The sequence below is a fragment of the Letharia columbiana genome, assembly GCF_014066305.1.
Source record: "Letharia columbiana isolate WasteWater2 chromosome Unknown Sc0000007_s0, whole genome shotgun sequence".
Classification (NCBI taxonomy): Eukaryota; Fungi; Ascomycota; class Lecanoromycetes; order Lecanorales; family Parmeliaceae; genus Letharia; species Letharia columbiana.
Window position 1 is genome coordinate 1025064 of NW_023501043.1, and position 13434 is coordinate 1038497.

Sequence of the window (13434 nt, forward strand, 5' to 3'; positions counted from 1 at the left end):
ATAAGGCTTTTTATAATCAAAGAACGTAGATATAGCGTAAGCGTATTACTCTCTTAGCTACTTAATTATAACCTCGCTATTATAATAGGCCTTCGGATTCCATTGGACCTTGACCCTCTCATCGTATTGCTTCATCTCGCTCCTGATCGTAGAGTTTTTCGGACCATTCGTCCCCTTGAAGATCAGAAGAGGTCTGCAGTGAGGAAATCCATCGGCCGTAACGTAAACCATGAGTGTGGCACACCTCTTGTCCCATCCGGATCTGGTTTCCTTGACCCAGACGGTTTCTGCACCCTTGAAGTCGTAGGACGTTCCATTCAAGAATTCGTAGGGTACAGGAGTCTGATCCATATTGCCAATGTCGCTGAGGAGGTAACGACCTTTATCGTGTAGAGGTATTTGACCGAGGAGAGGCTACGAGTTACGCCTATTGAATTAGAATTAAAGAACGATTTACTCGCGGTAATCTTCGGGAGTTTAGATAGATATATTAGCGATTATAGTAGAAATCTATATAGACTCTCAAAAGAAGATGTTGAACTTTTTAAGCTCTCTTCGTAGAACGACGAATTAAAATTCTATTTCTCTGGCGAAATACTTAAAACTAGCTATTTAAAAATCTAAAACCTATATAGTTAGTTAGCTAATCGACCTTCTTATGCACCTGTTCAGGGAATATAGCTTTAAAAACCTCCTTAGCCTGCTGGATAAACCACCGCTTGCTAATACTACTGCCATGGCCTCGAGCCGTCTTGAAAAGCTCAATCAGACGGGCTTCTAACTCAGGGTATTTGGCTGCACCAGCTGCATATGACCGGTTCTTGCGGGTACCCTTCTTCATGTTCTAGATATCCACTTGATTGGCCATCCAGTTCTTGAGCATGGGTATGGTGATTTTGAGGTTTTTGGCCGCAAGGTACTTGCTGATAGGCTTCAACTCACCAGTGCGTAAATCCGGATTCCTTGTGGTCATAGCATAGCTGACAGCAGCCAGCTTCTGCTCCCTGGTGTATGAGACCCGTCTTCTATCCTCCTCATGACAGCCGTCGTTTCTATTCTGAGGTGACTCATGCTCAGGTAGAGCGTTGGCATAAGCAGCCCGCTGAGCTTCAAACTCGGTAAAAAGAGACTCTTCATCGATATGAGGGATGTGGGTAAGAAGCTGATGCTTGGGAGACCGAAGTAGGCTGGATTTCGATATGCGGGCTCCACGAACGCTACGGAGCTCAATGGGCTTTGGAAGAGGGCCAGGTCTCAATTGGGTAGCCGAGCTAGGCTTCTTCATGAGTGCATCGAATGCATTAGGCTTGCGGAGCTGCTGGACTGACGATTGGCCTTGGGATATGTGTAGGGAAGCCATTGGGGACGAAGGAATAAAAGAATAAAGATGAAGAGCGAATAGGAGATGATTGCTCGTTTAACTAATATTGGAATAGTATATATAGCTATTATAGGCGCGTATCTCCCTTTTAGAGGTATTCTCCTATCTAATAAGATATACTTTATAATTAATTAACTGGTTCTAGAGATACGATAGGAGAAATATGCTCTATATGCTTCTGTAGCTTCTATTTTGATAGGGCGTCTCTTCGAGCTCTCCGATTGGCGATAGTAAGCTTAGTAAGGCTATGGACTAGCGCCTCAGGCCATACGATACTACAGTGTTATAAGGCCCCTTTACATATAAAATACGATTCTAAACGATGATCAGATGGACGCTTCGGCTATATGGTAGTATTTTATATGCCAATTAATCCGGTAGGACACGGATAGCTTAGGGGGTGAGGGTACCCTGCGGGCGCCTCGAGTATTGCGCAACAAAAGGTCTTTTAAGGTTTAGTCTTCAGAAAGGTCATTCATACGAGTCGTTCACATTTCTCCATTCTGGTAGCAGTCTAAAAACTGAATTAAAATACGTGTTAGCGAGACGTTAAAGATACTGCGATTTTCGAAAGCAATCGTGATGTAAGACTTGTAAGTAAGCGATTTCCCCTCTGCCCTCTAGCCAGCCAACTAGTAGTCTTTTAGCGCAATGCCGAGGCGGTGATGTGCCGGTTCGGTGTAATATTGTGCAGATCGACCATCAAGAGTCAGTGTCCTGCTGTCGACGAGACGCCCAGGATACTCAGAGACTCCTTGTCGTGCCTGTGTCGGAACATGGACGAGGTGCGCTGTCGCTTGGTGTCAACAGTATCATAGCCATGTAGTGTCCCCCGAAAATATGATTTAAATTTGTGTTGCTGCAAAATTTGATGTACAAGCGCATAATATGTTTATCAAGATACGCTTCTTCCAATAGACGAGTAGAGTGTAGGCTGCCTTGAATAAAACTATGCATCGAGATTCACAAGTCCTGCGTCTCTGAGATCAACCTTGAACGTGTCCAACTGCTGCTGCAAGGCCTCCGTAGTCGACTGAAGCTTGTCTTCCAGATCGTGGACCTCTGGTTGGAATTTCTCGGCTATGTCGCGATAGTGTTTTTTGAACCAATCTTCGGCCTCTTGGGCTTCCTTTCTGAATCTACGTTGTAGAGCCTTAGCTTCTCTCCTGAGCTGAATGTCTAGGTCATCGATGTCACGCTCAAGATCGGTGCATTTCCGCTGGACTGATCCGTAGTCGTATTCGAAAATTTGAGCGTCTTCTGTCGAAGGTCTTGTCGATCGTCGAGGTCAGAGATTTTGAGATACTAGAGCTTGTTCCCTCCATTAGCAAAGAACCAGGCCTGATCAACACTAGAGATATACCTTCATCAGACTGTCTAACCCTCTTGGCTTCTTTCAAGATTTCCTTCGCTGCCGCACGCTTCCGAGATTCAGGACGTGGCACATGAACACTCTCCAACGAAAAGTCTAACGCAGTCGACTCTGCGACTCTCGGAAGAGCGGCACGGGGACCACTGGCGACTTCAATGACAACCGACAGAGCAAGCGTCTGGCTCATGATTGGCTGAACGCCACGAGAAGGTTGAAGTGACGGGGCGTGCCTCCGCTTGGCAGATACAAAGGACAGAGAGTCGTCGATGGGATGGACGTCACGAGAAGGTCGCATTGAGCGACAGATGTTGCGACGAGGCGAAGAAGGACAGACAACATCTGAAGCGGGATTTTTGCCTTCGAGAGCTGCTTCAACCGAGTCGTTCTCGGCCTTCTCGGCCCTCTCGGCCTCGCCTTGAATATCCTGAGCAGCTTCGCAGGCCAGAAAATCGGCCACAGGTGTGGCCTTCACAGGACACTCATCAAGCGCCGACGTACACACGGGATCCTGGCTAATTCCAAGCTCTGAATCTTTGAAATCAAGATTTTCGGTCATGCCAACCGGCGAGGTTGCGGTATCCGGTTCGGCCGAATTCCGTTCGTCGTTGATTTTAGGCTCGATCTCGGAGAAGTTCCTGCTCACAGGTGCGACGTAATCACGGTCAGACTTTTCGCACGAAAACGTGTCCGCGAGAGTCTCGCGGTACGAGTCAGCACCCTGAACATTGGCCTCAACAGAGAACTCGTCACGAAATGTCGTCGCAAGGATGTTGCTTCCGTGATGGTCGATGGCATTGTTGCTTGTCCATATGTCGTCGTCGATTCTCATAGCATCGGGGGGCGGCAATGCGTCGATAGCGGTGAGGATAACATCATCATCTCCCACCCCTGATGACTCGAAGAAGCCGTTGTCATAGGTAAAAGCGCTTGTTTGATCATCCATGATTGCAAGGCTTCTCGGCAGCGAGGCAAAATTCTTGTCGGTCTGGGAATTTGAGTGGGGAGAAAGAATTTTTAGAGAAAGAGAAGCAATGGGGAAAGGAGCCGCTTTATGTACTTTCTGTTGCGGCCTACCACGCCTCGACTAAGCTCAAAAGGAGATGGGCTTTCAAGGCTGATCAGGAGGGTGCTCTAGTCTTATCTCACCCAACAGGCCACGATCAGGATTCTAGAACCCAATGGAGCAATCTTGCAGCCAGCTATGTACCGGGTTTGCCTTCTGCCATTGGACCTAGTGTCCTTCGGCCCTTCGTAAAACGAGTTGTCGTAGCAAGATTGTGCACCGATCAATCACGGTAAGATTGGGTTGGTGTATGTGAGTACGGCAGCACTCAGCCTTTCGTCTGCATCACTGCAAATACGATCCCTGAGAGCCGTCTTGCCTAAGGTGGTGAGCTTTGGCAGTTCCGCTCCCTTCGACATCAAGAGCATACCGTATCATCAGGGCATTGACGTTATCGTAATCAGAGCAATGGCCGAAGACGGTGAGACACTTCCGCTATCTTTACGTAAAAGGATTGAGCCTCGCATCGTGGACAGGGATGTTCTTAAGCGACTGGTGGATGCCACAATTAGAAACATGTGCATCGAGGAACCCCAATCAGAATGCTGGCGCTATGCAAAGGATGTAAGGACTGTCTTTCTTCTACCCTCAAGCCCCTGGCTGGTCAACATCGTGCGGCCATTATGTCTCTGACTTCCGGCGGCGAGAGACAGATGAAGCTGAAAGGGACAAGTCGAGACTTGGCGTTGTTCAGTGTACGGTGGATATTGGTCTACTCTCATGTATCTGACTGGCGAGGCTTGCTTCGCCTGAACGCCAAATGTGAAGAGGGTATGGCGTAGGTGTGTAGGTGCGGGATGTGACGGCATGAGAGCTGCAGGGTGCATGATTAGCCGGCGGCGACGAACATATAAACCCCCCAGCTGACCCTATCTTTCCGTTCTCGAAATCCACCATTTCCCCCACCTATCATATCCTGACCTCATGGCGCAACGAGTGCTCGGCCTAACATATACTTCTGACAGCTTTCCAGCCCAGCTTGTCACTGTTGTCCCATCCAATGGCGACTTTCATCTGATCTTAGCGAATCATTACTTAAGCCCTGAAATTCGCTCTGAACTCAATGCGATTGGCTTGACGGGTAGTGCAGGTAATCGAAGGATATTCCCTACGTGTGAGACTGCTCTGACCTGTTGCCAGTGAATCCTATCGTAGTTGACGACAGTGAGAGGGCTCCAGATCTTCACGATCTATCAGATCCAGGCCCGTCAAGCAGAGCCGATGATCCACGGCACGACATCGATGAGTTGCAGCGTGCACTTCAGGTCGAGCAGGACAACAACAAATATCTTCTCCGGCAGAAAAATAAGCTTGTCAGACAGAACAAAAATCTTCTTGATGCACAAGAGCGGAAGAAACACGAGAGCGTCGGCGCCTGCGACGAGGCCGAGAGACAAGATTGGCTTCAACAGAAAGAGCCGTTCGATCTTTTGATACAGGAAAAAGAGCAAGCCGAGGCGTTGGGACGTCGATTGAGCAGCGAGCTTGCCACGGCCGAAACGACGATAAGACTCCTTCAGCAACGCCAGGTACCTGAGTGCCCAATATGTCGAGAGGTGGTGTGTTGCGGGATTACGCAGTGCGGACACCAGTTCTGCGATTCTTGTTTTTATCTCTGGTACCAGGAGCAAGGCGCCAAAGGGGCCACTCAGACATGTCCCACTTGCCGGGCGTATTTGAATAATCTGAATGGGGATTTATTCATCAAGATGCACGGGACCTAATGAACTACCGTCCGGAGGAGGACGATCTGCGCGGACCAGATCCATCAGAGCTTCAGCGGCGGTAGGTCGGGTATGGGAATCCCACGAAAGCATAGTCTTCAATACAGAGGACACACTCGTCTCGCACTGCGCTAGAAATTGAAGGACAATTCGGTGATCTCTCTCTGAACGGAGACTTCTTCCAATGATCCAATCAGCTGGGAACCAAGACTGTAGAAGCGTATATGCAAGTAGCCATATGTCGATTTTTTGGTCGTACTTTTGATTTTTGCCTTTTTGGATTTCGGGAGGGAGCCACTTCCACCCTGCTATTTCCTCAACAGTACTAGTTGTCGCTTGGTGTAATTTTCCAAAATCGCATATGCCAGCGTGCCTCGGTTCACGTGGGAAGTATAAGACATTCATTGGGGTAATATCACGATGCATCCAGCCACGGCTATGAATAGCGACAAGGCCTTCTAGAAGTTGCTTGAACAGTAGGGTGCGCAAAGCCCAGTCCGCCTCTAGTTCCTCGTGCCATAGGTGCTCCTTGAAAGAGACTCCCCTTTCCATAAATAGATATACTTCCAACGGATAGAAGCCCGTTAGAGTACTTTCGGCTTGCGAGTTACACCAACCGTAAAAATGCACAATACCTGGAGAGTGACCAAGTGCTCCACTGATTTCGATCTCGGTTTTGACGGTCTGTGCTTCGATATGTGATCTGATGACCAGCTTCTTGACCGCTCTGAGGTCTCCAGTTCGCGGGTGGAACCCTTCCAGCACAACCCCGAAAGTGCCGCTTCCCATGCCTTGTCTGAACACAGCCCAGGGGGTATGGATGTCGGAGTCGAAGGGAATAGCTGATATGCGTGTCTCGGGCACTTGCGCCTCACGTGCCATCAGCCATGCCTTTCTCTCCTCGAGATAGAGCTGCTCCTTTGCCGACGTAGTAACACAAAATTGAATATCGTAGCGCATACCTCCCACAAGGAAAGACGTTCGGGGACGATGCAAACACTGCATCGAGCCATGCTTCATAAACTCGTCATCGAGAACTACGGGCTTGTGACGACATTGCGCAAAGCCGTCGGGACCACTGCTGGCTTGAGCCGTCGATTCGAGCTCTTTCATATGATGACCCTCGCCGGCGTGGAGAATCCAGGCCCCGGATTCGATATTCATTCTCAAGAAAGCATGGGCGCTGGCGAGGTGTTTTCGGTGTCTAGAACTTGGTGCGGCGAGCAGAATATCGACATTTCGACTGCGGACGTTGTTGCCCACTCCCTTTCCGAGGACCCACTTGACCCCTTTGCTTAGTGGTGTACAGTCAAAATTCAGACGGAAGTAACCATGGTAGATGGGCACTTCCTCGTCGCTTGTGGTGTCCACTGTCGCGCCTTCATCAAGCTCAGAATCGAATCCCTCAGTGGCGGAGAGGAGCCCCTTTTCGGTGACAACGATGAATTGCGCATGATGCTCGTCTAAATGGCCGTTGCGCTTTCTCACAGCCAGCTCATGAAAGGCGACCGCAGCTGGCCCTCCTTTCGGTGTGATCTTCAAAATATCATTCACGGCCGTTTCCGAAACTCTCTCAACAGTGGGGGCAGAGACACGGGATACAGCTCGATCTTTTGATCCACTAGCTCTTGCGACGATGTGTGTATTCATCGCAGGCTTCTACTCGCAAGAATTTGTCGAGGATTGATAATTGGGGTGTGTAGACTCGTACGGAGTAGAGTACCTTGGTACGTGTTCGAGCGACCCCGGAAAAATTTATTGCCGGACGCCGGAGGCGCAAGAGGCTCAGATATCTTTGAGACACTTCACTAACAGCAATGAGCACTCGCTGTCAGCCATGGATCATCCCAAATACCATCAATATCGCGAAGACTTTTTGAATGCGCCTGATTGGCATTATGTGTCGTCCTCGGACGAGGCTAATGAGGAAGATGACCTTGACGGACTCCTTACACCGGTGTCTATGACTCGCCATTGCGATATCAGCAATACCTCGCACGCCCCCTCCGCCCATGTCGCCCACAACTCCTTGTTGAAGCGAAATGATAGAAAGAGCTCCTCCGTGAATCTTCGGCAGAGCAAACCCTGTTCAAGCTCGCCACGTCGTCCCATCACTCGGTCGTACGGAATCGACTGTGTATCACTGGACTATCGGCGTAAAGGCTTTGTTGTCTGTCGGTCAGCTACGAAGAATATCTCCATGACCTTTGAAAGATATCTGAGACATTACGTTTGTCAAATGTACCCCGAATATGCTATAGTACTTACTCTATCAGGATATCGAGCGAGCAAAGATGAGCCATCGAGCCCGAATCGCAGATTCTATTATTTCCTCGAAGACCCCCTTTATACCGTCTCAACCGACACGACTTTAGCAGGAGGGTGGAAGTGGTTTAGATCACAAAGAGGAGTTGCACGAAGCTGCTGAAAATGGCCGAAAGCTACATCACAATACCGGAGTCATGGAAATAATGGTACGCGGGCAATTTATTGCAGCGAAGGTCCACACTCTCTAAGGGTCTGCTAAAACCCAACGGTGCTTGACACTTTACTTCAACGAGTGTAGACGAGAAGAGGATGATTTCAGGAAAGCAGTCGCATTAGACTGCGGACATATTTGCACGCAGACGAATTTGAGAAGCTACCGCACAGTGAGCTCCGTCGCCGGCCGAGGAACTAGAGGCCATACATGACGCGTCCGATTGGGTTCGGGTTGCGTCTCGTACTGCTTTGAAGATGATTCCCGGGCAACTTGAAAAGGTCAGCGCTCGCGAAATAAGTCATGAACTCTCGCAGCCCTTTACCTTGCGACACTTTTGTCATCCTCAGAAGAACGCCGACGATGGTCGATACCTCGGATCTGGTCGACGGAAAGGATTCTTGTGCTGCACACCTCTGAGCACTGGTTTCAGGACACATGCTGAGGGCGAGAAAAGGGGCTGGGGTCGTGATGGTGCCGATGCCGGAGAGGCTTTGCGTGCTCATGTCGTCAGGGCTCGATGAGGTGATACTTTGAGGACCTACAAAGCTTGGACCGGCTGGAACAACGGTCTGATTGGATGCGGGGTCTGGGTGGCTGTGATTTATGCTACTTCGCAATGATCCTTGGACTGCGTATGCAGTGACGACCCTGATGAATGTGAGCGTAAGAGTTTGTGGACCTTGAGTGTATCATACCGCACAAGTAACATTGCAAATGTACAAACTATCATGATTGGTCTTGATAGCCACGTTTGACCTTGTGAAGTTGAGCTAGTATTTTATTTGCATGCAAAGAGATCGCAGAGTGGGGTTTTATTTTTGAAATGTCACACGATCCATTTTTGGCTCTCCACAGTCTTGCACCACCGGATCTTCCGTGGTCCGTAAACCCTTCTGTGATAGTGATAAGAAAGGCATGCGGCACATAAAGACACACCTCCAGGTTCATCTGCTTTCTCAAGCGATGAATCACACATGGTTGTGAGTGGCCTATTGCTACCACTACAACCTTGCAAACCATCTGAAAAACAGACTACCACATGGTAGCAGAGGGAGCAAGTCACCCTACGAACTATGGTTCAACAAGAAACCGGACATATCTAGCGACGACGATGATGAGGAGGACCATAGAAGGCCTACACCGGACACCAGTGGGGGCGATGTCTGCTCGCATGGAGTTGTAGGCCATTGGGAACGAAGTTTGAGTCATTAGTTGGACTCCCTTGCGGTCCTCATAAAAAATGACATTCGTAGGCCATTCGAATCGATTGTCCCGAGGGTCATAAATCCGGTACTGAGTGGATGAATGGTAACCGGTATATATGCCCTGGTAGGCCACAGCATGTAGCTTACTTTCTCGTTTTTCTTTTGGTAGGTAAACCAAGCATAGACAACCGAAGACTTTTTCGTGACTCAGGTCCGGTTTCTTGTTGAACCATAGTTCGTAGGGTGACTTGCTCCCTCTGCTACCATGTGGTAGTCTGTTTTTCAGATGGTTTGCATAGATTGCGGCCTCTGACCAGAAGCTCATGGGTAGGCCTGACTGGCTAAGCATGGGTCTCATGAATTCAGTCAACGTCCTGTTGAATCGTTCTGCGATACCATTCTGGTATGGGGTGTAGGTAGTCGTGAATTCCATAGTGATACCTCGTTCCTTGAGTGTATCCTCGACTGACTTGTATTCTTGTGCATTGTCGGTTCTGACTGACACCACTCCTCTTACCCCAGCCATTTTATCAATCATAATCACATTCCTAAGGATGAAGGCGTAGATCTGTTTCTTTGATGTAATGGGCTCGAAGTTCGATTGGTCAGTGGCCTCATCGATGAGGGATACAAACCACTTGCTGCCCCCCACAATGCTGCCCACGGGATATGGTCCCCAGAAGTCGGTGTGCATCCGAGCTCCTGGTACTGTTTCCTTTGGCCTGGGGTCCTTGTTGATCTGTTGAACCATTTTCGTGGAGTCACATGTGTCACATTGGAATCCTTCCGATGGTTTCATTTCCTCTACACCTCTTGCGTAGAGATGTAGGTCCTTCAGGCGATACGCTCCAGTATGGCCCAATCGTTGATGCATTAGTCGAAAATGATCGACTTGTCCTGCTTGTTTCGTAGGTGTAGGTGTGCTTCCAATGGGAGGTCCCGACTCCCTAGAAGCGAATGCTCTATCAGATGTCGATGTGGTCAACTGATATAGGCCATTCCTCGCACAGCCCCTTGCTACCGTCTTGCCTGTGGATGTGTTGATGATTTCAACACCCAGGCTTCCGAATCGTACCTCAAAACCCTTTCGATCCAGTGCTATGATAGATAGCAGGTTACCACCCATTCCTGGGACATACAGAACATCTGTCATGGTCTGCATGTGGTTGCCCATACGAATTCAGATGGTTCCCCTGCCTGTCGCCATCAACTCGCTTTGATTGCCGAATTCCACTGCTTTCGAATAAGGCTGCCAGTCGGTAAATAGTTCCTTGTTTGGTGTCATATGGCGAGTCGCTCCGGAGTCTATTAGCCAGCTACTGTTTCCTGAAAAGTCTGCTATCATGGAAGAATTCTTCACTGATAGTCCACTGTCGGTGGGCTCTGGCTTTTCCCTAGCCATCCATGAGCCTTCCTTTCGACTGTATGCATCGCTTACATCGCTAGCATCACCGTCGGTGTCTGATTTGTCTGCTGCTGCTGCAGCATGGTCTGAGCGTCCTCGCCCACTACCTTTGGATGTCTTTGAACCCCTTGGTCGATCCTTTGATTCACGATTTCGCCCATCTGAGTCCTTCGCCCCATGGTTCTTATCCTTTTCGTCCTTCTCATCCGGACACTCCCTCTCGTAGTGCCCGGTTTTCCCACAGCCATAGCATTCTACCTTGCTCATGTCCCTGGGAGGCTTTTGGCTTGACTGGCCCTTTCGTCCATTGCGTGCAAGTAGGCCTTTGTCCTTGGCCTGTCTGTCTTGCTCCACGGTTCGTAGGCATTCCACAGCCATTTCGGTGGTGAGATTCTCGTTAATCCCCAAATTGTATTTAGCCACATCGAACTCATTCCCCTGGCAAGCGTTCATAATTACCGTCGCCATGGTGAGATCGTGTGGTGCACAGGCTGGATTTAAGTCCGTGACTTCGTCCTGTAGGTTTCGTAAATCTGCTACCATTTGATCGATCGTTTGGTCTGCTGATTTGGTGTACCCGAGGAACTTCTGCAGCATGATAGGAAGACGTCCTTTGCCACTCAATCCATGAATTCTTCGAAGCTTGTCCCACATGGATTTGGAAGTGGTAAGGTGGGCAATATGACTCTTCTGATTTCGGTCAACGTTACCCCTGATCAGTGTAGCGATCCACCTGTCCAAAACGGTCCATCGTTTAGCTGGCTCCCTACCGAATGGTGTGGGCATCAATAGGTCCTCTGACACTATTTCAAAGATGCCACGTCCCTCGAGGAACTGTCGATGGTCCTGGGCCCATAGGTGGTAGTTCAAGTCCTTCAGAACTTCCATTTTGACGTGCGGTTTGCTGATGAGTCCCTTATCCAGTTCCTCCAACAAATCGACTGTTAGTAGATTGTCCAAATCGGGTAGGAGGTCCTCCTCCCCCTCTTCTTCCTCCCTTCCCTTACCTTTTGGATGGTAAGGGTCCCCAGTTGGTGACGCTGTCTGTTCAGCGGATGAACGGTCTCGGCCCCCAGCCTGCTGCAGCCCTGCCCCCGAGTGTCCTTCGGTAGGATCCTCGAGGCGGCTGCGTCCTCTGGTACTCAGGTGGGCCATAGCGGTGGTAGGTAGGTGTAGCGGAAGACTGAAACCTCGGTCAATGGCTGACCGGGCTCATAACCTGTTGGCAATTGGCCCTACTAAGGCAATAGAATTGGTAGGCTATGCCAAATAGATTGAGTACATATGATAGGTAGAACATAAGGAAAGAACTTCATGCAAGTGGGCATGGGCCTGATATAAATGCGAAAAGTCGCTTGCCAAATCACTGGATATTTGTCCCTCCGAGTCATCCGATTTTGGCTTGTGGCCCATAGTAAATCGGATTGCTTCGGGGGTCACATCTCAGCCTTCCAGGCGTGTTAGTTACCACGGCACACCTGGGCCATGGCTATGTGGCTGTAGCCCCCAGCCACATTGTGGCCAATGGCTATAAGCCGTCAAAACCAACAACACAAAGCGAAAGCGGCGGCTAGTGCTTGAATAGGCTAGCGTTGAATATCTGGACTCCAGGAGCCCTTTTTGATAGGATTTTATAGCAACGTTTCAGCTCTATGCGCTGTTCAAGACTTGTCTCCTTTCATTTCCGCGTCGTTGAATTGAAGTGTGCAACCGTAAATGCATGTGTTGTACGTTATCTCACCAACTCCCTCCGGTATTATTACTCCTACCGAACACCCTCCTCTAAACCTCAGTTTCCCCCTCCTTCTGGTAGAACATTCACTATTCGTGCCCGTTGCTTGAGTAATTGGGCAGCCTTAGCTTGCTCCAGTACTGATTCACTCCCAAGTATCATGCCGTCAAATGTTGAAGCGGTCTTTTCAGGCAGGCGCCACAGCGCGAGCCGATAGGCAGGATCTACTGCTCGACCTCATTAGTCTTTGCTCTGCAGCTGGCAAATATTCAACTTACTATCAGCGACAACCCAAGCCTGGCTTCGCCTGTTGAGCTTCTCTCCGAGTCTCTTTGTCGTGACGAGGCCGTGAAGGATGTCTTGAAAGGTAAGGAACCAATCTCTATCTTTCTTCCATGCGTAAGCCAAAAAATGGCTGTGGGCTTTAATTTCCTGCCCAGAGACCAAATTGGGCAGATGTTCATTGGCGATGATGGAGAGGTCGATAAGAGTCTTTCTCTTGCGGGTGCCGGGCGTTAAGAAGTTGCGTATAAAGCCTTTCTTGCTTTTGTCGTTAAGATCCAAGTGTTGAGTAACGTCTTCGATCGTATACTCGTGCACGGGTCTGCTCGGGCACCTGCTAGGCGTGCAGAGAATCAATAGATCAGGGATGCCGATTCTTCGTCGCACTCCGAAGAAAATGGAAGCAATTCGATCGATGTCCGTGATGTCCGCCGTATGCATATAAATGCGTGTTGATGCACCGCACTCTTCGACAGATACTTTCAGATGCCCCTTGGCTGTCATTAAGGTGCATTCCCGAGAACCGACGAGAATGATATGAGACACCTTCGCGTACACACAAACATGGGCGACAACAAGATCGATTCCATGGAAGCTTCCAGTGATCACTGCAATTTTACCCGAGACCGAGTACGAGGAGAGAGTGCGAAACATTTGCCTGATGAGAGAGCTGTCCAGGTCTGCCTCAGACATTGTGGTGGCTGGCTGGCTCCAAGATAGATGGAAGGAGCAAGTTGCATTGTTGGGGGGATCCTCCTCATGACATGAAACGCTGGCCGATGCGCGTC

General features: G+C 49.5%; 7 protein-coding genes across 7 annotated transcripts; 1 reads left to right on the plus strand and 6 right to left on the minus strand.

Annotated features, from left to right (window-relative positions):
- Positions 1–57: 57 nt before the first annotated feature.
- Positions 58–351, minus strand: HO173_003300 (uncharacterized protein; the record flags this gene model as incomplete). The annotated part of the gene is made up of 1 exon (XM_037305227.1): positions 58–351. The coding sequence occupies one exon, from the start codon at positions 349–351 to the stop codon at positions 58–60; it is 294 nt and encodes a 97-aa protein (XP_037168092.1).
- A 493-nt stretch (positions 352–844) lies between these two features.
- On the minus strand, positions 845–1360 carry HO173_003301 (uncharacterized protein; the record flags this gene model as incomplete). Its single annotated transcript, XM_037305228.1, has 1 exon — positions 845–1360. One exon carries the CDS (start codon positions 1358–1360, stop codon positions 845–847), a length of 516 nt encoding a protein of 171 aa, XP_037168093.1.
- A 970-nt stretch (positions 1361–2330) lies between these two features.
- On the minus strand, positions 2331–3696 carry HO173_003302 (uncharacterized protein; the record flags this gene model as incomplete). The annotated part of the gene is made up of 2 exons (XM_037305229.1): positions 2331–2641; positions 2745–3696. The coding sequence occupies 2 exons, from the start codon at positions 3694–3696 to the stop codon at positions 2331–2333; spliced, it is 1263 nt and encodes a 420-aa protein (XP_037168094.1).
- Positions 3697–5024: 1328 nt separating this feature from the next.
- On the minus strand, positions 5025–7190 carry HO173_003303 (uncharacterized protein; the record flags this gene model as incomplete). The annotated part of the gene is made up of 2 exons (XM_037305230.1): positions 5025–5410; positions 5549–7190. The coding sequence occupies 2 exons, from the start codon at positions 7188–7190 to the stop codon at positions 5025–5027; spliced, it is 2028 nt and encodes a 675-aa protein (XP_037168095.1).
- A 187-nt stretch (positions 7191–7377) lies between these two features.
- HO173_003304 (uncharacterized protein) lies at positions 7378–7968 on the plus strand (the record flags this gene model as incomplete). The annotated part of the gene is made up of 1 exon (XM_037305231.1): positions 7378–7968. The coding sequence occupies one exon, from the start codon at positions 7378–7380 to the stop codon at positions 7966–7968; it is 591 nt and encodes a 196-aa protein (XP_037168096.1).
- Positions 7969–8216: 248 nt separating this feature from the next.
- HO173_003305 (uncharacterized protein) lies at positions 8217–8731 on the minus strand (the record flags this gene model as incomplete). The annotated part of the gene is made up of 2 exons (XM_037305232.1): positions 8217–8670; positions 8718–8731. The coding sequence occupies 2 exons, from the start codon at positions 8729–8731 to the stop codon at positions 8217–8219; spliced, it is 468 nt and encodes a 155-aa protein (XP_037168097.1).
- A 3690-nt stretch (positions 8732–12421) lies between these two features.
- On the minus strand, positions 12422–13339 carry HO173_003306 (uncharacterized protein; the record flags this gene model as incomplete). The annotated part of the gene is made up of 2 exons (XM_037305233.1): positions 12422–12591; positions 12643–13339. 2 exons carry the CDS (start codon positions 13337–13339, stop codon positions 12422–12424), a joined length of 867 nt encoding a protein of 288 aa, XP_037168098.1.
- Positions 13340–13434: the final 95 nt, after the last annotated feature.